The 23,484-nt window shown below is 37.7% G+C and overlaps 3 protein-coding genes and 2 long non-coding RNA genes across 5 annotated transcripts; 2 read left to right on the top strand and 3 right to left on the bottom strand.

The window, feature by feature from the left end:
* The first annotated feature begins 6,188 nt into the window (after positions 1-6,188).
* LOC148716340 (uncharacterized) lies at positions 6,189-7,739 on the top strand. Its single transcript, XM_088744570.1, has one exon. It carries the CDS (start codon positions 6,189-6,191, stop codon positions 7,737-7,739), a length of 1,551 nt encoding a protein of 516 aa, XP_088600696.1.
* On the bottom strand, positions 6,668-11,074 carry LOC148716339 (uncharacterized). The gene is made up of 2 exons (XM_088745154.1): positions 9,955-11,074; positions 6,668-9,831 (listed from the first exon to the last, which is right to left on the bottom strand). Exon 2 carries the CDS (start codon positions 9,651-9,653, stop codon positions 8,025-8,027), a length of 1,629 nt encoding a protein of 542 aa, XP_088601280.1. The 5' UTR covers positions 9,654-9,831; positions 9,955-11,074; the 3' UTR covers positions 6,668-8,024.
* A 149-nt stretch (positions 11,075-11,223) lies between these two features.
* Positions 11,224-14,755, bottom strand: LOC111329485 (uncharacterized). Its single transcript, XM_022934202.2, has one exon. The coding sequence runs from the start codon at positions 13,240-13,242 to the stop codon at positions 12,139-12,141; it is 1,104 nt and encodes a 367-aa protein (XP_022789937.1). The 5' UTR covers positions 13,243-14,755; the 3' UTR covers positions 11,224-12,138.
* Positions 14,756-16,166: 1,411 nt separating this feature from the next.
* LOC111329490 (uncharacterized) lies at positions 16,167-23,484 on the bottom strand. The gene is made up of 3 exons (XR_015995365.1): positions 23,461-23,484; positions 17,592-17,832; positions 16,167-17,275 (listed from the first exon to the last, which is right to left on the bottom strand). It is a non-coding gene; the product is annotated as an uncharacterized LOC111329490 (long non-coding RNA).
* Positions 18,993-22,183, top strand: LOC148716338 (uncharacterized). The gene is made up of 3 exons (XR_015995367.1): positions 18,993-19,106; positions 19,260-19,317; positions 20,769-22,183. It is a non-coding gene; the product is annotated as an uncharacterized LOC148716338 (long non-coding RNA).

Genomic DNA, 23,484 nt, shown 5'->3' with positions numbered 1-23,484 from the left:
GGCTCTTCTTTATTTTTACGTTCTCGATCTCGGGACCCGGGCAGAGATGAAAACGATAGAGGGAGGCTGCGGCGTGTCGGCTTCTATAGAATCCGCAGAGAAAGCAGTACATATATTCAAGGTACTCTTGTGCAATTAAACGAACCATACCTTGAAGGTTTTTCATTCCGAAAAAGTTATCCTGAATTACTATTTGCTCCAAGTCCGGTGATAATTTTTAAGTAGCTTATTCATAAAGGGCATTAGCATCATCAGTAAGATAAATATGAGTGGAGTTCAAGATTTTAAATACATGTAAGGTGGTTTTGTTACCAAAAAAAATTCTTTTGATATACTACTCACACACAAATAGCTATGTTTGCGACATGTGACCGTTTTTAGATCTTAGTCTAAGCAAATTTATTTTTGGAATTTTTGTTAACAGACTTCAAGGCTCCCTGGTGGTTTGATGATATTGAAAACACCATGACAAATTGTTAAAGAACCAAAGAGAAGAACGTGACTTGACAACACGCGATCTTCTTGATGAGTGCTTATTTGACTCGTGCCCATCGGTCGTGATAGTTACATCCTAAGTGTTTTCGTTGAATATGAGAACTATGAGGCGAGGGTGGGGGGCTGATGTCGAGCAATGGTGACGTCGGGACCAATGATTTTAGCGTATTGCGTGATAAATGACCGAGTGATTTGGAGAACTTGTACTCAAAAGAAAAAACTTTTCATTTTAAAGAGTCTGATAAATCTCCTGAAACCAAAAAGCCGAGGTGATACGGTATCTACAAGCTTTTGTGCGGCGGCGGAGCAAGACGACGACGAAGTAATGGCAGTGCTTGATATTTGAAAGCATTTCGGGGATAATCGAGAAGAAATTCTAATACGTATGATGCACGATTCTTCGCAGTAGATAGCGCTAATTATGCAATAGCGAAAATCAGACCTGAAAAAAAATCAGGCCTGTACGGGACTCGAACCACTGACCTCTGCGATACTAGTGCAGCGCTCTACCAATTGAGCTAACAAGCCAACTGGGAGCAGGCCGTTAAGATTCGTAATAACAGGCCGTGATGATAAATCAGATACAATGAATATATGAAGTTCATATATTTTGAACTGCGGTATTAAATACGTATGATGTACGATTCTTCGCAGTAGATAATGCTATTTACGCAATAGCGAAAATCAGACCTGTACAGGCCTGATTTTTTTCAGGTCTGATTTTCGCTATTGCATAAATAGCGCTATCTACTGCGAAGAATCGTGCATCATACGTATTTAATACCGCAGTTCAAAATATATGAACTTCATATATTCATTGTATCTGAAGAAATTCTAAATAAACAACAAAGAGGGCCTCCGTAAGAACAGTGAATCTAATCTAAAAAAGTTGTAGGAGCCAACCAAGAAAGTAGAAGGGTTCCAAACTGCTGCAAAGAGAGACATGCGACCGAATATTCGCCGCGCTGAATCTCGCCACTGACAACAAAAATTACCGTCTACGAGCAGGCTATCAAAACTCATGACTATTGCGCGAAGAACACGCTTTGCACTTTTGTTATGTAAGATAATATTGTGAGTGTCATGTGATTATTACTCATCACATTTTGGAAACTATGACCCAGTTCCCCTTCAGTTTGACTCTTTAGTACTCCCCTCCTTTCACCCTTGACTTAGTATTTCAGTTTAAAAATTCATAAAGATTATGGAGCAGACATAAACTTTTTACTTGGGGGCAAGTAAATTTATTTATTTGTTTATGTTATTTGTTTCCTTATTCAAATGGTTACATATGTCCTTGTCAAATCTTGCGTCGTGTTTGTATTTGTATTTGTATTTTTGTATTTTTCAATAGTTTGTCTGTAGTTATATTTCAACACACGCTGAGGGCGGTCCAGCTACAAGAAGAATATTCTAACACAAAACCCCTTGAAGCCCAGAGACCTGTGTTTTCCTTATTCAAATGGTTACATATGTCCTTGTCAAATCTTGCGTCGTGTTTGTATTTGTATTTGTATTTTTGTATTTTACGAACATTTATACAGGGTAGCCCAGTTCAGCTAACTTCCTCTGCGCATAAATGAACACAAGTCCTCCAATATTGGGCGCAAGCTGCTTGACTTTCAGGGGTGGCGTTAGTTCACTTTTAGTCTTTCATCTGCCACGCACGTGAAATGGCGGGGTAAACAGCTGACTGCTTCATACAGGTTCCTCAAGAGAGGGGTAAAAATAGTAATAATTATAAACGAGAAAAAACGCCATTTTATGCCATAATTGATCACTGGATTTCTGGATTTATAAGAACCGGCTCAAAAATACTATTAAAGTTGATTTCGAGAAAGAAACATGGATTAAATTTTACTTGGAAGATTATTTTAAGTTTTATTTGAGTGGTTCCGCCTTAAGGTGGCTCGTACCGGTTTCCTCGCGCGGGGAACAGATCACTCTTGCATCACGCGCGAGAGAAGAGTGCGAAAGAAGCGCGAGATCAAAAGATGAAAATTCAAAACAAAGATGGTGGCGCGTGGAATTTTTTCTACTTTTGTGAGAAGTTTACCTAAGAGCTTGTATTTGATGTGTTGAGCGGCTACTGTGAATGCAGGAGATAGAAACTAAAATAAAGAGGACGACTTTCGGAGAAGTAAAGGTTGCTTCACTTCACGTTCTAAAAGAAATATTCAACCGATCTGAAATCTTGCGACGGCAAATAAAGAAGAACTCAAGTGAAGGATAATCTACCTGAAGTGGAAGAAGACTTTGAAACTTTAAAGGAAAATAATATGATATAGCCAGAAGTCGTGTGTAGGATTTTTAAGATGAGCCCGGGAGGCTGTCTTTGACAGCTGTTTAATGATTTTCTAATTAGCAGTAAACGTCTGTAAACATCAGATGGTAGGCGCGTCCGCGAGCACACGCTATTGTAAGCGGTAGCTATGACAGATCATGAGCAAATGTCGATCTTATAGGATCCAGATTTTTAAATGCGCGAGGACGCGCGTGGAAATTGCTAAACTCACGAAAGCTATTGCATGAAAACAAGTTCGGTGACCCCTTTTTTTTATTGTTCCGATATGATAATAACGTCGAAAGAAATCGTCAGAAAAAAAAATAGAAAATTCTACGGTAGGAAATTTGCGATGTCTGAAAATTGCCATTTTTCTAGATTTTCTGAAATTCCGCTCCGTAGAATTTTTTAAAAATCTTTGTGCATTTTCCTTTTCAAGTGCCAAAAGCAATCACTGAAAAAAATAATGGGGTCACCGGGTTAGTTTTCGAATTATTTAAGCCACAAGCTAAAAAATGCGTCTGAATAAGCCTATGAAAGCGTTGCCATGGAAACTACTAGTGACGAAATGACACCTATTTTTGGATAACCAATGATTATATAATTCAACCCCTTAAAAGTGTTCAACTGGCCTTGGTCAGTCTTTCTGTTGTATTCTTTCAAAGTTACAAACCATCAGAAAGATGAAAACCGGTACGAGCCACCTTAAGTGACCGTTGAATGCAGGTGGAAGACCAAAAAAACAGGCCATTGAAACTCATTCAAAGGTGACCACAACCAATTAAGAAAGTTAAGAAAGGTGACTGCTCAATAGAAGAAAACAAAAAAACAGGCCGTTGGAACTCACTCAAAGGTGACCGCCACCTGTTAAGAAAGGTGACCGTTTAATAGAACAAGACACAAAAACTGGCCGTTGGAACTACCTCAAAGGTGACCACAACCAATTAAGAAAGTTAAGAAAGGTGACTGCTCAATAGAAGAAAACAAAAAAACAGGCCGTTGGAACTCACTCAAAGGTGACCGCCACCTGTTAAGAAAGGTGACCGTTTAATAGAACAAGACAAAAAAACAGGCCGTTGGAACTACCTCAAAGGTGACCACAACCAATTAAGAAAGTTAAGAAAGGTGACTGCTCAATAGAAGAAAACAAAAAAACAGGCCGTTGGAACTCACTCAAAGGTGACCACCACCTGTTAAGAAAGGTGACCGTTTAATAGAACAAGACACAAAAACAGGCCGTTGGAACTACCTCAAAGGTGACCACAACCAATTAAGAAAGTTAAGAAAGGTGACTGCTCAATAGAAGAAAACAAAAAAACAGGCCGTTGGAACTCACTCAAAGGTGACCGCCACCTGTTAAGAAAGGTGACCGTTTAATAGAACAAGACAAAAAAACAGGCCGTTGGAACTACCTCAAAGGTGACCACAACCAATTAAGAAAGTTAAGAAAGGTGACTGCTCAATAGAAGAAAACAAAAATACAGGCCGTTGGAACTCACTCAAAGGTGACCGCCACCTGTTAAGAAAGGTGACCGTTTAATAGAACAAGACACAAAAACAGGCCGTTGGAACTACCTCAAAGGTGACCACAACCAATTAAGAAAGGTGACCGTTTAATAGAAGAAGACAAAAAAACAGCCCGTTGGAACTACCTCAAAGGTGACCGCCACCTGTTAAGAAAGGTGACCGTTTAATAGAAGAAGACAAAAAAACAGGCCATTGAAGTTCACTCAAAAGTGACCACCACCAGTTAAGAAAGGTGACCGCTTACTGGAAGACAACAAAGCAGGTCGTTGGAACTCACTCAAAGGTGACCACCTTTGAGTGAGTTCCAACGGCCTGTTTTTTGTTTCTTATTTTACATAGTAATTCGACGCATGTTTGTGAATTTGTCATTCTGTAACATTTTTTAATTCGTAAATAAACTAATTAGTTGTAATTCAGTAAGTTAGCTCTGACGCCAGCACCCACTTTCACATTGAAAACTGCTAGTCGTACGAGTAAAATGTTCATATTTCGGAGTATTCAGTGTTGTAAATGGACCAGATTTCGTTCCTCTTACTATTCCTCACAACGCTTTCAAATTCTCAACGGTTCCTCGCATTAACTATAAACAACGCTCCAAACAACGCTTAGTCCCGTGCAGTCTTCGACTGTATCTTTTTCTTCGAAGCTTCCACAATGTGCATGAAACCTATTTAGTTAATTCTGCAAGGAAAGTGCCGGAGACGCTACTAGGAAATTATTTTGAGAAGTTTACTACTCTATTGTAGTGTCACGGTGAGAACTGAAAAAATTTTATCTTCGGATCTACTGGGCATAATTCACTGATTCAACTGATAAAATGCTCGCTCTTTAACGAAAAAAATCCTTTTTAAGTTTTCATGATGCGCCGATCACAGCTTTTGAAACAATTCTGTAAGGTAAAGCTTTATTTTTTCACGCGCCACACTGAAATGATTGTGAGATGTTTGTCGTCGTTTGTAGTACGCTTAAACAAAGTAGCAACAAGTAGCAACTATCAACACCATGCATTGATGTTAATAGTTTTAGGAATAAGCTTAGAGGGGCACTTTTAGACAAATTTAAGAGGAAGGAATGATATTTTAATTATTTTTAATTGTTATTTAGTAATTTGTATAATTGTGTTTTGTATAATTATAATTGTTTTTTTTTGGGATTAATTGACGCTGAAAAGCCCTTTGGGCAAGTGGTCAATAAAGATGTATGTATGCGGTATGTTTTGGTACTGAAACTCGAGAAAATTCAAATTATATAGATTCAGTGCAATATATATGATTACATATTCTGATTCTCATTTACTCTGCCAGGAGAATTTAAATTCCGATCAGTTCTGGGAATGAAGTTATTTACAGTCGAACCTTAACATGTAGAGTAGCAAAGTTTAAGCGGTCACTTTGTATTAAACCGTCAGTTTTCGAAGTCCCTGAATTCTCCCCTTAATCACTGTAATTTTCACCTCTTTAAAGCGGTCGTCTTCAATTATGGCACAAAATGGCGTTTTTTATCATTTTTTACAATACCCCTTTTTGTAGAACCTGTGAAACCTGAACCATTCCCCGTGGGCGACCGCTTAAGACAGGTTTGACTGCTGTAGTTAGTGTCTGCAATAGACGGCTTTCAAAAATGGCGGCACAGTGCGACCGGAGTTGGAAAACTGGTAACGAGTGCATCGAAACGAGGCATCAAAGGCCTGATCAAAACAAATATCTTTCACGTGTAGCGCGATCAACTTGTCAAAGTTTGGAAGTTTTATTAGTACATCCTTCATAACGCTTCGAATTTGAAAAAATCCACGCTGAAAAACTGAATCACAATGTGAACAAATCAAGATTTCGATTGATTGGGAAATGGTGATTATTTCAGGGCAAATTTTTTCGTCGAAACAATGCCTACGCACTGCTGTGTTCCCGGCTGCACCAAGAAAGGCTATCTTGAAGAGGGTAAAAAAATTTCTTATTTTATTTTCCCTACTGATAAATCTCTACGAAAACAGTGGAGTCATGCAATCAGGAGAGATGAAGGGAAAAACTTTCAGATAAGTAAATCCACTAAGGTATGCTCGAGGCATTTTAAAACGGAGGACTTTCAGAGATCGCTAGGTGGAAGTAAGATAAATCTCAAACCTGGAGTCGTTCCTTCAGTATTTTCGTGGCGCACGTCTCCTCGTAAACGAAAGCCTCCGCCATTCAGACATTTAGTAGCAACAGGTTTTGACGATATCTCAGAGGCTGTTAGCGAGAATGAAGATAATTTGGAATCGATTGAACAGCCACCATACCAAGAAATATCAACTCAAACGGACGAGACTTCGGTCATTGAAAATACAACTCAGACTGAAGACAAAGTATTCGAAGACAAAGAATCTCAAACAGAACATAACGATTTAATTGGAATAATGGAAAAAGAGATTGCTGGTTTGAAAGCCGAGATTGATAAACTTATGAAACAGACTGATGCACTGAAAGCTAAACTATTCAATGTTGATAGATTTCGTTCCAACTCATCGTCGATCAGCTTTTACACCGGATTTCCTGACTTTGAGGTGTTTAAAACAGTATTTGACTTCCTTGATCCTGGCGAATATGGTCAAAACATTAGGTACTGGACATCTTTAAATACCAAGGAACCTTTACTTGATATTTACGACAACGAACACTACAGTAAATCAGAAAAAGGACGACCAAGAGCTCTTAAGGCAATTGATGAGTTTTTCTTAGTGATGTGTCGTCTAAGACAAGGCTTTGCTGAAGAGCACCTGAGTAATCTGTTCCATATTTCATTATCAACAGTAAGCCGAGTTGTTATATCCTGGGTCAATTTTATGTACCTTAAATTTGCTCAGATTAATATATGGCCCTCAAGAACAGTAATTGACAACACCAGGCCAGAAGCTTTTAAAGCAAAATACTCAGCAACAAGGGTTATTATTGACTGCACTGAGGTACGATGCCAAATGCCAAGCAGTTTACAGCTTAATGGGGAACTATTTAGCAATTACAAAAATCACACAACATTGAAAGGTTTAATTGGCATCTCACCAGGCGGTGCAATGATTTTTGTGAGTGAGCTTTACACTGGCTCAATATCTGACAGAGAAATTGTTGTTCGCAGTGGCTTTCTGGACTTGCCATTTGATGACAAAGATCTTGTTATGGCCGATAAAGGATTTACCATTGATGACCTAATGTTACCTCAAGGTGTGCATGTGAAACTGCCTTCATTTCTTGGTGGTTCAGACCAGATGGCTGCAGAAGATGTTGTGGCAACACAAGAAATTGCCAGTCTTCGCATCCACGTTGAGCGGGCAATTAACAAGATTAAGAACTTTCACATATGGGATGGTGTTGTCCCTCTTCACCAGATTGGCCTGGCAAATCAAATGTGGGCTGTTTGTGCATTTCTGTGCAATATACAACCCAACATCATTTCAGTTTAACAAAATAAATCATTGAAGCACCTTAAAATTACATTTTAAAAGGAATAATTACAGTTTCTAATATAACAAAATTATTTTAAACATTGTTACAATTTACAAATTTAATAATGATAATAAAACATTTATTATAAATAACTGCAACCATTTGTTTCAAATTTAATTCATTTAAATCACTATATGGTACAATATTTCTGCTATTATGTAACCATATAGTTATAACCTAGTTATATACAACTCAGTGTAAAGAGATTTAAGTCACAAGTTGCTGGTTAATGTTAAAACTACTCACTCATTAGAAGTATTTTTATTTACTTCACTGTTGTTGTTTGTAGATGCTTCTTCAATAGCATATTTAATAAAGTTGTTAAAATAATATGATGTGAGTTCCTGTCTTAATTTGTTCCAAAAATCTGCATCAAAAGCCACTCTTTGTATATATATGCCTTTTCTTGTGTAGAGTATAAAATCACACCATCTACAGCCTGTAACACCCATCTGCCCTTGTACTTGTGCATAGTATTCATGATTTTTCTTTAGTTGGCAGGTATCTGTGCCTGTTTTTTCCATACAAAACTTTGGATCAGAGCAAGCATCAATTGGAGCTACATTGGCTACCTTATAAGGGCATTTCACTTCAGCTAGACCAAAAGTTTCTAAACAGCCAGGATCAATAACTTTTGCATCAGGACTGGTACCAAGAATAGGGTGAGATTTCGAAATTACAAATCCAGAGGGAAAAACTTTAACTGGGGTTCTAGCATTTTTCATGTATTTTTGATACTCCATTAATGCGACCGGCTCAAAATTTCTTCCATGCTCTACAGCTCTGTTGGAAAACTTCTTTGGATGTATCAATGTTTCTGCCAATGTATTATGGTTTCTTTTTCTGTGGCTGATCAGATGAAATTTAGATGCAGTAAAACGATGACATCGCTGTTTGTTCCATTCCTCACAATCAGCCTGGGAAATGGTGTTAACTTCAATGTCATTGATTTCATTTTCATCCTTTGTAAGAGATGTGATAAATTGTTGTTCTTCAGTGGAAAGTGTATCTGGAATATTCATATGTTCCTCTTCAATGTGGGGAAACCTTGGAAATTGTTCACAATTGAGTGCTTCAATCCTACGTGGCACTGAACTCAAGTCAGCTTTGGCTGAAAAATTAGATTCAGTAAATAAAAGCTGATAGGATCCAAAGGAACCTATTGGGCATTTACCAAATTTGGTGTCCACCATGTTGTGTTGTCTAGTATCTGATGCCATTTGAGATAGTCCCATGTTTGCATAAATTTTACTCAAATCTTGCTTGAATTGTTCAATTTTTTCTTCATGACATACTGCACTTATCCTTGCTTCATAAAGAAGTGACTTCACTCCTCCATCTTTAGAAGTTCTAGTAGAACTAGTTTTGCATTTAGTTTTATTTACTATCACACTGGAGATGGGCTGTGGTGAAATGTTAGAGCCTCCTCCCTTTCTGTGCCATTTTTGTAGTTCTGAAGTACAAGCTAGACCTTCAGTCTCATCTTTATCTTTACAAAGATCCTTCGTCGACTTACAGTCATACAAAGTATACTTGCAAAGTTTTAGCATTAAAGCTAAGATGTGATTGCAATATCCAACGGTGCCAGCGACACAACTACAAAATGCATGCAACACTTTACCAGATATAATGCATATTGCAAGCTTAAGGTCATGAGGGGCATCACTCTTTTTAAAACTGTGAGAGCATTTGGCTTTAAAATAGAACCCTCGTTGATCACTTGTTGCTATAATTTCGTGAAGATACTCATCTTGAAGAAAAGTCTGTGCTTTCCTCAAGTTGGTTGGAACGCTTGTGCTCTCTTTGTTCGCGATTTTTTTACCAGAATTTACAATGTGCTCGTCCATTTCAGCCTTTGTAAACAGTGGCATTTTCTCTAGAGAAGTACCCTAGTTTTCTTCAGGATATTTTACCGATCGTACTCGAGGCTCGTTGGAACAATTACTAGAAGTAGACTTGGTCAAAGAAAGTTTTCTTCGCGTGTACAGTTGATTTGGATCGGGATCCACGATTTGTTTGTCTTTACCATTCTTGATGAATTCTTCGACTCTGTAAAAAATATTGAACTGTTTTGATTGAACTTACATCAACTACATTGAAGAGTGAAGCTAGAACTTGATTTTCAGGAGGCAGGCATACTAGTTCACTGATCGACCTCTTCGTGTATCTTACCTTTTCACAAGTTCTGCTTTTGTTTTAAGTCCTTTCCCAGAGTCTCCTCTACATTTCAACCAAAATTTTAGTTCATCGTTTTTTAATTCTGAAGCATTTCGACCTTTTAGGGAGGCACCAGGAATGTCATCTTCGCTTAAGCTGATATTAGATGTCATTTCTCAGTATTTTCCCGATGGAAAGAAGATAAAAAGACACAAAAAACAGTAATAATTACAGCCACGCTGAAGAGAACTCTGTTGTTTGGCCTTTGATGCCTCACTTCCATGTTTCTCGTCTCCAGTCCTCCAGCGAACAAGCGTACTGTACCGCCATTTTTGAAAGCCGTGTATTAGGGCTCATTTTACATATCGTCTTTGATAGTTGAATATTTTTTTCATGATTACTTAAGATTTTCCTTTTTTATGTCTTGCACTTTGAAAATTCGATTATCAGAAACTTTTCTTCTCTCTCTTAGTACTCTAATTATTTCATTAAAGCGACATGCAGGGGGAACAAAACTTGCCAGAGTTCCGTCAGTTTTTATTCTCTCACGTCAAATGACCATCGTTATAACCGACTTCGTATGTACCAAAAGTTGCTGTAACGAACTAATGTTCATCTTGTCGTCGAATCCATCTCCTCCTTTGCTAATCGATGTCCTCGCGCCGTTCCGCGTTCCCTGTTCGTCCTTTTCTCACGCGCGGTTTCATTACTTTCCGCGGTTTTGCCTTTCTTTTCTTTTGTCGTTCTAATCTGTCTCTCGATTATTTTCTGTAGCGGTTTACCTTTAGTAGCTTTTGGTTACCCGTTTCTTTGCTGGCTCGCCTGTTACTTTTGAGCATGTTCTTCTGTAGCGTTCATCTCTTTCTCGTCCGCGACTCGATAGGCGTTTCACAACTCAAAGTAGCAAATTTTTCCACGCTGATTGAATGTTTTTTGTTTATCACCCAATGGTTCACATGCTTGAAGTTTTGTATTGTTATCCTTTCTGGTATCCTTTCATTTTTCTTCTGTTACTCATTCCCCGTCTACAAAGTTTCTCACTTGTAAAATATCACCTGTCAGTACCTGCTTTCCGCAGTCGTACAAGTAAACAGTTCTCTCCTCACCCAGGCCCTCAAGATGGAATACAGGTATCATTTATGAACCTAACGATGGGGGACTGGAGTTCAATTGCTTTTGCTTGATTAGGCTCGGTTCCCGTAAGGAAGACTTTTCTCTCCCCGATAAATGCACACAAACAGTACAATGAAGTAAAAAATGTATAGACTGAAAACACTCGAAGCATGTAATCCAATAGCTTTAATAAACATGAAATTTTTTCTGAATGATTAGATAAACGTGTATTTGAGATGTTCGCTCCGACGAAGGGCTAACGCTCGAAACGTCAGCTTTTGTAATCATTACGGTGGTTAATTTACCATTTCAACTTTGTTGATATATCCAAATTATTTCGTTACTCTCACCGACGCAGCCCCAAACAGTTTCTTTCGAAACTACCAGCCTTTATTTATTTGAGATGTACCGAACGAACTCCTTCCATAGATTTCTCTCTAAAGTTAAAAAAAAACAATGTTTTCATAACATTCAAAATACCATAATGTCCATGCTGATAAGTAACTATTTGCTCGACTTCTAGTTTCATTTTGTGTAATAACAAAGTGTAATAGCAAAGAACTGGTACCTGCTTATAGAAATCCCTACCATTCATTTTCACTTAGACATTGATATTGCAGGAGTTGTTTGATGGTGACTGAACTTGACGCTCAGGTAATGAAAATTTCCGGATGAAATTGAAAACGTTTTCCATAAGATGTAAAATAGGCCCTTCTCAAAAATGGAAAATAAAAAAAAATTTAAATTTCAGTACCAATAGAAAGAAATCCCTTGGCAAAAATAAACCAACGAGATGGTAATTAGAGGAAATTTCAAGTCATTTCTCAGATGGTAGGTAGAACGATCTTTCGACTATTAGCCAATGCCATTTACCCTGAGCCATAAAAATGCCAATAAATGTTTTCAAATTTTAGAGTTTCTTTCCTCGCGGCTGCATCCATACCTGGCTAAGCAAAACTTTATGGAAATACCGAACTAAATAAATAAATTTAGCTGAGTGTGTAATTTAATATCTAGTGATCCACACTATTTGCTGGGATCTTACACAAAAAAGTCTTATCCTTGACGCTAATATAACGACAGAAGTTAATCATGCTTAAACCACAAAATGTCACCTGAGTTTTCGACATAACGGCAGTATCTACCAGTCAACCACATAGCCTTGAAAATCGGTGTTTCGTCTTTGTAATAAAACTCTCCCATAACTTTCTTTAGATGTCTTGTGGCTTCAACTGCATGGTAGTGAGGTATATGAGAGAACAGGTGATGAGCAATGTGTGTGTCTCCAATGTGGTGGAAAACATGATTCAGAATTCCGTAATTCCGATCCACGGTGCACAGTGCCCCCTTAAGCCAGTTCCACTGTTGGCCTCTATAGTGAGGCACGGCAGCATCCGAATGTTGTAAGTCAGTGATAAAGACTAGCCAGAAATTCACGATGAGATAAGGGATGATGTATACCTTTAGAAGCCATAAGGGAGAATTCACGTAAGCCAAGCAACCAAGGAAACCGATCCACACCACCAATGCAATGTCACTGATAACAATGTCTTCGTAGTCTTTGTCGCTAAAAATCGGGCTTTTTGGGTTGAAGTGATCTGTGTGGGTGTGGTATTTACGTCCTGCGACGTGGAACATTAGATAGCCAGGCCAACCAAACAGCGACATTTTTAACAGGGATAAAAGGTTCCAGGTGGGAGACAGAGCTGCTAATCCATCTTTACTCAACTCTTCTTTTGTACTGGGTACAAATACTTCGTCGCGGTCCATATCATTTGTACTTCGATGATGTTTTGCGTGACTTATCCGCCATGAATGATACGGCACAAGCAGCGCAGAATGTAATACAAGCCCGGTGTAGTCACAAACAGCCTTGCTGTCGGAAAACGAATAGTGGCCGCACTCGTGCGCCAAAACCCAGATACCAGTGCAAACACAGCCTTGGAAGACCCAGTAGAGAGGCCAAAGAATATAAGACGCCCAGGAAGGTAGATAAGGATGGTTGAAGTAGCCCGTGCTTAAATATAACGACCACGCTATCGTTAGATCCCAAACAACATAAGCGAAGGACTTCAATGTGGATCTCTCGAAACAGTGAGACGGAATGGCAGCTTTCAAGTCCTTCAACGTAAACGGCGGATCGTGCGTTGGTCGGGGCTCCTTCTTCAAAGTTACAAAACTTTGCGGCATTTTGGAGATGTTTTCTTATATGAAAGGATTTTACAGCTTCGCTTCTTCGCCTCTTAGTCACCGGAAAATAAAACGTATATTGTAAAATGTAAACAAGAGACCAAAAAGCCTTTGTAAAGATTGTTTTGATATTATTTCTAATGACCCACACGTTGGTTAGGGTGAAAATGGTTAGCATTGAATTCTATCACAGTTTAGGTCAACCAACCAGAAGCGAGGTTGTGGCGCGTTGTGGTTCGTGGTAACAGCTGTGCGTACAAAGGTTATTCAAGGTGGGGTTCAAGCGATTGGATTTTCTCAAAATTTTTTCTTTGCCTAGTTATAGACCGAAGCTGCTGGAAAAAGAAGGTTCTGTATGAAATGAAAGTGATCTAAAACACCCCAACAACCATTTGCAATGTTTGGAGTACCCTAGTTTCGAAGATTTTCGAGAAAAATTAACGAATGACTATCTGAGACTCATTTGTTATGTCTTAGATCGAAGACAATGTGGTGTGCAGGTGAGCATCACGCCCGCGCCACCAGCAAGAATTAGTTTTCAATTCACGTGTTCCCCTCACACAAGTTCAAAGGAGGTGTTATCTGTATTGGTTTTCATTTCAAAAAGCGGGTTTTTATTAAAGCCAGTTTAAATATAATCTTGGCTTTCGCGTAACAAAATTAAATCATCGACAGAATTGAGTATGTGAATAATTATTACTGAAAGCACCGAACATAACAAGCGCGGAGTATATCATAATGCAAGCAGGAAATAATAAATTTTCATATGAACTTATTTGAATCGTATAAAGTTTAGTTTCAAAAAGCGGGTTTTTATTAAAGCCAGTTTAAATATTATCTTGGCTTTCGCGTAACACAATTAAATCATCGACAGAATTGAGTATGTGAATAATTATTACTGAAAGCACCGAACATAACAAGCGCGGAGTATATCATAATGCAAGCAGGAAATAATAAATTTTCATATGAACTTATTGGAACCGTATCAAGTTTAGGTTTTCGATCTTTTCTCATAATGAATTTTTTCGCTTTTCTCCAGCAAGGAAGCGTTTCAGGCTCTTTCATAAGTAAAATTTCGACTAAATTAAACCTGACGAGATGTAAACACCATTAGTTTAAAAGTAGCTCACGCGGCGACTTGTGTCTCCAGGGTCTCTAGGGAAGTTAACTGAAGTTCGCATGCGTGAATAGATTTCTTGATTATATAACTCGGTTTGTAAAACAGAAATACAGTCGAGGTCAAATGCGAAATTACCTTAATCCAGGAATTATGTAGAGTCCATGGGTTTTCGAGTCGGCGGCCAACGCCATTTTGAAATTTTGGAGCGGGTGGTAATTGAAAAATGACTTGAACGTATAACGTTTCAGGATGATATTTTCAGAATACTTTCGCCGGGCTGTCAAGGAAAAGCTATTTTTACTCGTGTTAAACTCAGTTTAAGGGCATAAAAAATTTAATCAATACGAGAATCTTGTATTCAGTGCAATCTACCTTGGCTGATTTAATAGAATTTCATGAAGGACATCAGGACTTATGGTCTTGCCTATTTTAGTAACCTGCCTTAACAAATAAACTTCTTGTTGTTGTTGTTGTTGGAACGAATAACTTCAACCAATTAGTGCTCAGAATGTAAGGTAAACATGAAAAGCTTTCTGCAAAGAGGGAAAATGCAGGATTAATAAATGATTTAAGCTTTTAGGGAAGAAATTTGTGAAAAATTTCCGCGCAGCCCTTTAATATTTTAAAACAGGGCTTTGGTTCCAAGGTCTTCCAAAGGTTATCTATCTATTTCGCCATAAGTTTCCTAAGTTTCACAAAGAACTATATTCATTGTAAAGTAGGGAGCTATACGGAAATCTCTGCCCAAACTTTACATGGAGAAGAGAAAGACATGAATTTTAAATGAAGTGACGGCGATCTACCGTGACTTGCCACGTATTTTGCGTGGTTTGCTTTGATTGACTCCTTCGCAGCATTGTTCGGTCTTGTCACGCAACAGGTTGGAGAAGGTAAAGGTAAAGGTCTCTATTTCTCCAAACAACATACGTGTTTAGTTACAATTTCAAGGTTGAAATCAGACAGGCGCTTCTGGCAGCCATGTTTAGTCCTTAGCGATTTCACCTGCCCACCCAACCCACCCCAGGGAGGATATCCATCACACAGTAATCTCGTGCGTGGGAATTAACGTCTCCTACCCCAACCCTGCAGGAGACGGGACCTCCATTTATTCGTCCCTATCCGAGAAGACTAGAATATCTAACCCATTTCTTGATATTAAAGAAAGGAAGCATATTCTTCTCAATTAATTTTAAGACCCTGAGTGTTGGTCCGGCCGGTATTGAACTCTCGACCTCCCGCACAACAGTCCGGCGCTCTCCCAATTGAGCTAACCAGGTGGCGGTTAAAGAGGGAAAAAGTGTTGCGTGACAAGACAGGTTTGAAGCAGGGTCCGATTCGAAGGTTACACTCTATGAACTAGTATATGTTTCTCTTTGACTATTTTTCAATAAAGTAAACAAAAGTCCATGTCATCGTTGGTACATTTGTGTTTGTGATTCAGATGTATTGTTTCGAGTATATAACATGTTCTTTTAACATGTAGGCTTTCACTAAAAAAAATGTGCTCACTACATGGAAAGAACCCTCAACCTCAAAACCGACTTAAATAAAATTCATTACGCTCAAGTTGCCATGGGAACAAGGACATAAAGGCTTACAGGTAAGTTTTTTTTTTTTTCAAGTATCCCGGATCTAGTGTGTCTATTGCAAAGCAATGGACTTTACCGTTTTATTTCTTGGAATGGATACTCTTTTTAATTACTCTTTTCCCCTCAGCTTTTTTTCAATTTACTCATAGATTTACAGCAACAAAGAACCATTTTACTGAATTTAAACAGGGATGAATTTTTTTACACAATAAATATGAAGTTAATATATCTTTTATTTTACAAATTCATTTTAAGTAAAGATTGATATATTTGAACTTTTTTAATTTACGAACGTGATATCAAGATGAAAGGAAATCTTTTATCCCCTTTGTATCCCTTTCTCATTTACATTTGTAAGCCCGGTGGAACAGTCGTTAAAAATTCAATAAATTTAATTTATATTAAAGTAACAATGACAGTGATGCGACTAGCGACTATAACAGTAAAACTGATATTGATAGAAACAGTGATGCTGAGAACAATTTTTAATTAACAATTATTGCCGTGATGAGGTTGAGGATGATAGCGATAATTATCAAGGCCAAAGTTTGTGTTTTCTACCGAATCCAATAATTGTTTTATCACGCATATTCCTGAGCTGCCCTTGTAAAGACAAGAGCGCATACAACTATTGTCTGTAGGTAGGACGTCTCTTTTACATATATGAAATCTGTTGTCGGTAGGTAAGACTTAAGAGAACGTATAATAATAAAAGGAATTAAAATCTCATGATAGTGATAATGATCTGGGATAATGACGATGATAACAACAACAACAACAATAATAATAAATGATCAAACTTTCACATAGGCAAAGCGTCACTTTCGCATTAAAATACTTCATTCGCTGAGAACATTTTTATTGGCATCTTCAAAAGTTCACAGCGCTCACTCAAACTGAATTTTTATATGTCATTCTCGGAATGTCTTTAGTTTTAGAAACAACACTTCAAGATGCGTCATTCGTAATCCGCGCCAATCTTCTCCAATTTCAACTATCCTCGTTCCTGCTGATTTATTTACTCCATTCAAGAGTTTTTCTTCCCCACGGATTTTAACACTTTGTGGTATTCTGCACACCGTACGTGTTTTTCATATCGTTATAACTAAGAACACGCGGAAGATGTCCTTTCATGGAATGTTTTGCAGGGTGTCATCTTAAATGGAACTGGGGAAATTCGGTGGGTCAAGACGAAAATGGCGGGAAATATGATCGTCCACATGCTCTACGCATGCGTATTATGCTGTAGAGTAGTAAGCCAGGGCGCATGACCAGAAATATATCACCAAGCTACAGGATAGTCCAACAACTGGTGTGTACCAGGCTGAAAAAAAAATGTAAACATATGTTCATTGGATTTTGAAATTTGTACACATTTCAGTGCGAGAGTGATATCGGGTGACAGTAGACCTCAAGTTTCAGTCCCTTTCCTCGACCCTCTCACCCCAAGAAACGATGACGGGAACCAAGGACAAGTTAAACCTGAATGTGAGGCCAGTTCCGAAGATAGAACAAGGACCACAGGGGTGACAGTGTTCTAGCCACTGCACGCGCGCCGGTAAAGAGAACGGGTTTTGAACAACCGTCAAGCTTTTCACGCTAGCATCTTAATTACCAGGTATAAAATTGTGTCTACTTACCTACAGTTTCCTCGTTTGTATCACAGATCTGATCTTCTTCGTCACCGTCATTCTCCCAGTTGTCATGGTAACGTTGTATATTGATGAGTGGTGGTATAATTGGCTTGGTTGGTAGGCTGAGCGTGCGCTTGGAACGCTGGGTAAGTAAACTTGGTTGAGTGAGAGGCTTGAGGGAATGGGAACGATAGTGTCGCGCGCGCTCGTAAAGAGACATGACTTCACTGGTCTTTGTAAAGGAGAGCTGCGATTGGAAGAATAATACTAATAATTAATTAAATCCAAAATATACCAGGACGAGGTAAGGGCTCAGGGGCCAAATTATTTGTCATGAGCGCGTTGAAACATCACAACATGTGATTCTTCCTTAGGAAATCAAACCATTATCTTATCTCTAACCCTAAGATTGACCAACATCCAATTCCTCCTTTCAGCGTTACCTTTGGATCAAACCTTACTCTTACAAGACAAAAAAGAAAGAAATGGTTGAACTGAAGGAGCTCCTGAGGGTCGAAACATATTCCCTGTTAACTCCTTAGGAAATGTACGCATGTAGATAAGAAATTAATAGCCACGGATGCTCGATTTTTCCCTTTTATTAACGGCCCACGCTCAAAAATGTTTGTAAAAAGACTCAGTCTTCAAATAACCATAAGGACCTCGAATTCGATTACTAAAAGGTATTTTTATCACACAGAATGAACTTCTCTTTCAGGTAACACAGACGTGCATAGAAAGACAGGCGCGTGTTGCAAAAATATACATTAAATATGCAAATGTTTCACTTCTTGTGAAACATCATTAAACTTGGTTGGCTTTCATGTCACTCTTCACTTTGTAGAAACATATCAAATATTACTGCATTTGCAATTAAGTAATCATTTCATGCGCCTTCTTAAATATATCTTACAATATTTTACGGAGGTGGGTTCAAAATGGCAGTGACAGAAGATATGAGATTCCCAAAAAATATCTTGAAAGACGTAACCTTTCGTGCTGTGTCGAAAACCTTACCTAAATATTGAAATCACACAGAAGTTCCAGTAGACAGGTCCCAACTTATCTGTTATCTATTCCCCAGCAAGACTGATTTACTGTGAATAGATCTAATGCTATGAGCGAAAGCCACTTACTTTAAGAGCTTTTCTTCAATGCAACTAAGATCGTTAATGCTCATCTTTCACACTGGATTAACGTATGCTGAGATTACAGTCACTTTACGTCATACAATGTCGTCACAGAACAAATTATTTCCGCCAATGAAACAATGGCAGATTACACGCTTGACTCACTCCACCGCAAAGACAAAGAGACAAAAATTCTACGACAATTCCTATCTTGTCGCCACTGATAAATTCTCGGCATTTTTTGAGCACTTTATCACGAAGGACCGGTTGTCTAGTTCAGAGTTTATAATGACACAGCAAATAACCAAACTGGAAGGTGTAGTCGTTAAAGATCACATTTTGCACACTTCAAGGCGGTTGTTTACGTAACAAAACATAATGTTTTAAAATCGTACGTATTTACATTCAAATCCTTTCACCTAGCAAAAGTTCGAACCATAATTTTTCGCTTCTTGACCTGACAATGCCATCTTCTGTACTTCTACATGAATAGGAGTGCAATTAGAGATTTACATCGCTAAAAAAAATCGTGTTCTTTTTAAAGTTTCATAGTTTGAAGATGCACGTAAAAATTTCCATCCAGCAAAAAAGCGTTGGAGCGTGTAAGTAAAGAACAGTAAAAGTTATTACTCACTCGATTCAGTTTTGTAGGTGTAATAGTGACAAAGCCTTAGTAAGAGGTCGTTATGCAAATTTCAAACAATTAAGATTCGACCGAGACGTTTGAAGGAAACGCGCCTTATCTCGGATTAATCCCTTTTTTTTTTTCGGAATCGAATACTGTCTGGATTTTGCATAATCTAGTTAGCGTTGTTTCCAGTGACTAATCTAAAACTCTCTCAATGATTGTAGTTCAAAATACAAAATTACATCTAATCCCTGTCTTACTTCACGTAAATATAAAATTTGCATATGACAAATATCTTTTTCAGTACTTAACTGAACTTAATTGTTGCTTTGAGTGTTTTATTTGATCTTTCGTGTTTTATGAATTTGGTAGAAAATCAAGTGAACGCACGAAAAAATGCAAACAAAATGTACAACTGTTTTATATCGAATAACGACTAAAAATTACAAATAAAACGAGATGTTAAAGTCGAGCATAGTTTGATGTTAATCTCTGACCAGCTCATTAAGAAACTGGTTCTCGGGACCGAAAATAAAAAAATTTACAAAATGGTATCTAACAAGCTTCCAACTAAGCTATTTTCAAAAAAAATTCCTTAAATTTGAGTTTTTGTTGTGAAAATGTTGTTTACATCGACCGAATGAACTTACGTCGTAGTCTTTAAATGACCTCTATTGCACTCGTAAAATAAATGAAGTACAATTTATCAATGAAGTTTACGTTTTTTCATAGTGTCTGGCCACAGGCCGCTTTCCAAGACGTTTTTGTTATGAGGTTCTAGTCTAAAAATACCATCACTACCAAAATAGCTTTTTTTTCATTTTAAGTAACGCTTCCTTCCTCATTTACGCTTCATTATTTTTAAGTGAAAAAGTAATATCTGTCGTTTTGGTTCGGTTTCGTGAATGGTGATGGAGACTGAATTTACATTTCGGTTCATAAACCCATTTTTAATGCTTAAATCGCCAAAATATATATGAAATAAAATACGAAAGTATTTCATAAGCGTTGCATATGACAGTTTTAGATTATATTCTCCAGATCATGACCTAATGAAACATTCGCCATATTACCAGCTTGTGAGAGGACATTAGTCCAACACATCACCTCAGTCTTGATCAGTAACTCAATATCAGTAATTCACCTCCTTTACTATTTTTCAGGGAGAATAACATGCAATCATACGAATGAAATGACTCTAGTGTTATCCACAGGCGCCGACTTTATTTATTTACAACAAGCCTTGATCCAAGCTGTCGCTACCAATTTTTTGTCAGTCTCCCGTCGATGCTGGAGACAACTAAGTGTAAACCAAGAAAGATCCTACTCAAACAAAGAAATAATTAAAAAATGGTATATATATTTTCGCTAATTCAACGAGAAAATATTGCTTTTTAGGAGTTTTTTTTTCTTTTACCCTAACAGTCAAGACAGTGGAGTGGATATCTTTTCAAAGAAACGCAGTGCAAGCAAAATCATTCGTAACGTAATTTTCGAAATAACCAACACCTCTCCGCGAAGAAGGCAAGGATTTTGGATAAAAAGGCACGTAAAATTACTCAGACGTAAATAGAAAAGGCAATGGAAGGGAGAACTAACCTAAGCTTGCTGGGTTTCCAAACTGTTTCACGTTTCACGTTTAAATTCCTTCCCTTGCGTAGTAATGTCGTCCTTCAGTTATTCATGCATTTGAATTGGTAAACATTAAGTTTGTTCTGGAAGAAAGTAATACTCTCTTTGTTAGTAAAAATAGCAATCTACGTCTGGAATTTCTGATGAAATAAGTACGTACGTACTATACATTCAATCCTATTTGTATGGTCGGATTTCAAGTTTTTTTATCTTATTCAAAGAGTATGTATAGAAAATTCACCAGTCCGAGGGAGTGCTATATTGCCGAATGAGACTATTAAAATCAGAACTAAATGTATTTGTTATGAAAAACAGAGAATACAAAAGCAGCTGAAATTAAGCCACGGTTGCAATTAAATCCGCGTTAAAATCCGCTATTAAAATTTTTTTTGAACTCTAAAACAAAAGCACAGGGCTACTAAAGAACTGGATGTATTTATTCCTTTCAATGGCTATAATCAGGTCGGCAGCAAATCGGATAACTAAGATGAAATCTTCCAATAGTTTTCCACATTAAGTGCTGCCTAGACAAAGAGAATTATGAATCTTCTATCTGTAATGATGTAAGAGGGATCTCATTTAGTAAAAAGCCCTGTCAGAGATGTGTGGGTGTATCTTTGTTATTGAAAGAGATTTTAACAGAGTAGTTCTGCTGCAGCAAATTGCATTCTAATTACTAAATCGAGAACATAGTATTTCATGGAATGATCGTCCATATTTGAACGAACTACTTAATTTCACCGGAGATGTTCCCGCCCGGACATTTCACTTCCACGTCAATTTATTTTAAACTCAATCGAGACGACTATGTGATTTCCTTTCTAGGATCCTATTTACTAGCCACATTGGTCTGCGAAGAGGCTTCATTATAATTCTGGAGGCAAAAAAAGACTGATCCAATTCCCTTTTAAATCGCCGGGAAAGGAAAAATTGTCTCTCACAGATGGGGGCACTCTTAACTTTGAAACTGAAGTTTCTTAGTTTTTTTTTTCTTTTTTTTTTCGATTAACGCAGACCACTGTAGTCGATTGCGGAAATACCATCTGTGTAGCTAGGTAAGATCGGCAATGTGAGCGGAAATTTTTTTCCACCGCACTGAATATTTAATTTCTTTGCTTTTCACATTTATCCATAGTTTGTGAAAATGATGCCTGAGTTTTCCGTCAGATATCGAAACATTGAGTTTTTAAGGGCCCTTGCTGAAAATCGTCAAGTCATTTATATACTTCACTGTTCCATATGTTCACCAAACTCAAAAGATTAATTCTCATTCAGTTCATGAAAAATTCACTTTAACGTTTCTTCAGAAAATTGAATTCTTTACACCCATTGGCACCCAGTGATTGCGTTCTGTACTTATGAGGCATTTAGTTCGAGCTCAGTGATCTTATTTCGGTACAAAAATCAGGGGGGAGAAGTGGAATTGAAGTTGGAGGAGGGGGGGAACAGGGTAGACAACACTGGAAGGGGGACCGGGGAGGGTTATTCGAGGATTGCGGATCTTTATTTAATTCAAGAAACGGGATTAAATGAAGGATGTGGTGAGAGGCTTGCTGACTCCACTGTTCGTGAGAACCTGCTATCTTATTCTTGTACTCTCTAAAGGCTTCCCCCCCCCCCTCCCCCAACCGCTATTCAAATCATGAGAAAGGGAATCAGGCTGTTTTATGAAGATGTATTCATACGGCTTTATAAAGACTTTGACATATGTTTCGTCCTTCTAGGAGTGCGTTTCAGAAGCAATTAATCCTCAAAATGAATATAGTAATATATTTGATTAAGGAGAATGTAGTGTTCGAAGAAGTAATGCAGATTATTTTTCTTAATATTGTCTCATTTATCATAATCCTTTAGAAGGAAGATTAATTAAGGCATCACAAAACCGAATCCTTGGTGATATGTTTCATCGAAAGCCAACATAACACAACCATTTCCACTCCGGTCTAACCATTCTGCGATTCTAAACATTATCTCATTCATTACGTGGCGAAGTATTCGTGCGGTAGCTTCAGATATTTCAAATAAACATGTCGTCACTTCTCGCAAAGAGAAAAAACAATAACTCGGTCACTCGCTTGAATTGTAAACAGGTTTGTTAATGCTAATCCCTTTTAAGATAAGACACTTAGTATATCATAAAATCAGGATGAGACTTTAAAGAAGATATCTCGATGGAATATAAACAAAGCTTGAATAAAGCAAAGATAGGATTTTTTATCGTATCTGGTTAGGCACTCTCAGAAATCAGGGATGCGCTTGAAGAAAACTAGATTTGTTTATCAAATAAAAAAGAAAACTTGAAAAGGAAACAATGCAGTAAAATTGGATGATGTTCAAGTTAAAATGTTACTATGAACCAGTCCTTGATTCATGCCGATCTTACCGCAAGCGAACGACTGGAATAATGTCAGAGAATTTTGTGATTAAAATTTATAGTTACTAAATATCTCTAAAAGTGCTTCATTACGAATTAAAAAAATCTTACTTTGTATCTGAATCCAAAAAACTG

Source organism: Stylophora pistillata, chromosome 14 (assembly GCF_964205215.1).
Source record: "Stylophora pistillata chromosome 14, jaStyPist1.2, whole genome shotgun sequence".
Taxonomy (NCBI): Eukaryota; Metazoa; Cnidaria; class Anthozoa; order Scleractinia; family Pocilloporidae; genus Stylophora; species Stylophora pistillata.
The sequence above is the reverse complement of the archived record's forward strand: the minus strand, read 5'-3'. Positions and strand labels throughout refer to the sequence as shown.

Excerpts from the sequence above, each read along its gene's own strand:
- LOC148716340 (XM_088744570.1), top strand. The coding sequence starts at position 6,189 with ATGCCTACGCACTGCTGTGTTCCCGGCTGCACCAAGAAAGGCTATCTT.
- LOC148716339 (XM_088745154.1), bottom strand. The coding sequence starts at position 9,653 with ATGCCACTGTTTACAAAGGCTGAAATGGACGAGCACATTGTAAATTCT.
- LOC111329485 (XM_022934202.2), bottom strand. The coding sequence starts at position 13,242 with ATGCCGCAAAGTTTTGTAACTTTGAAGAAGGAGCCCCGACCAACGCAC.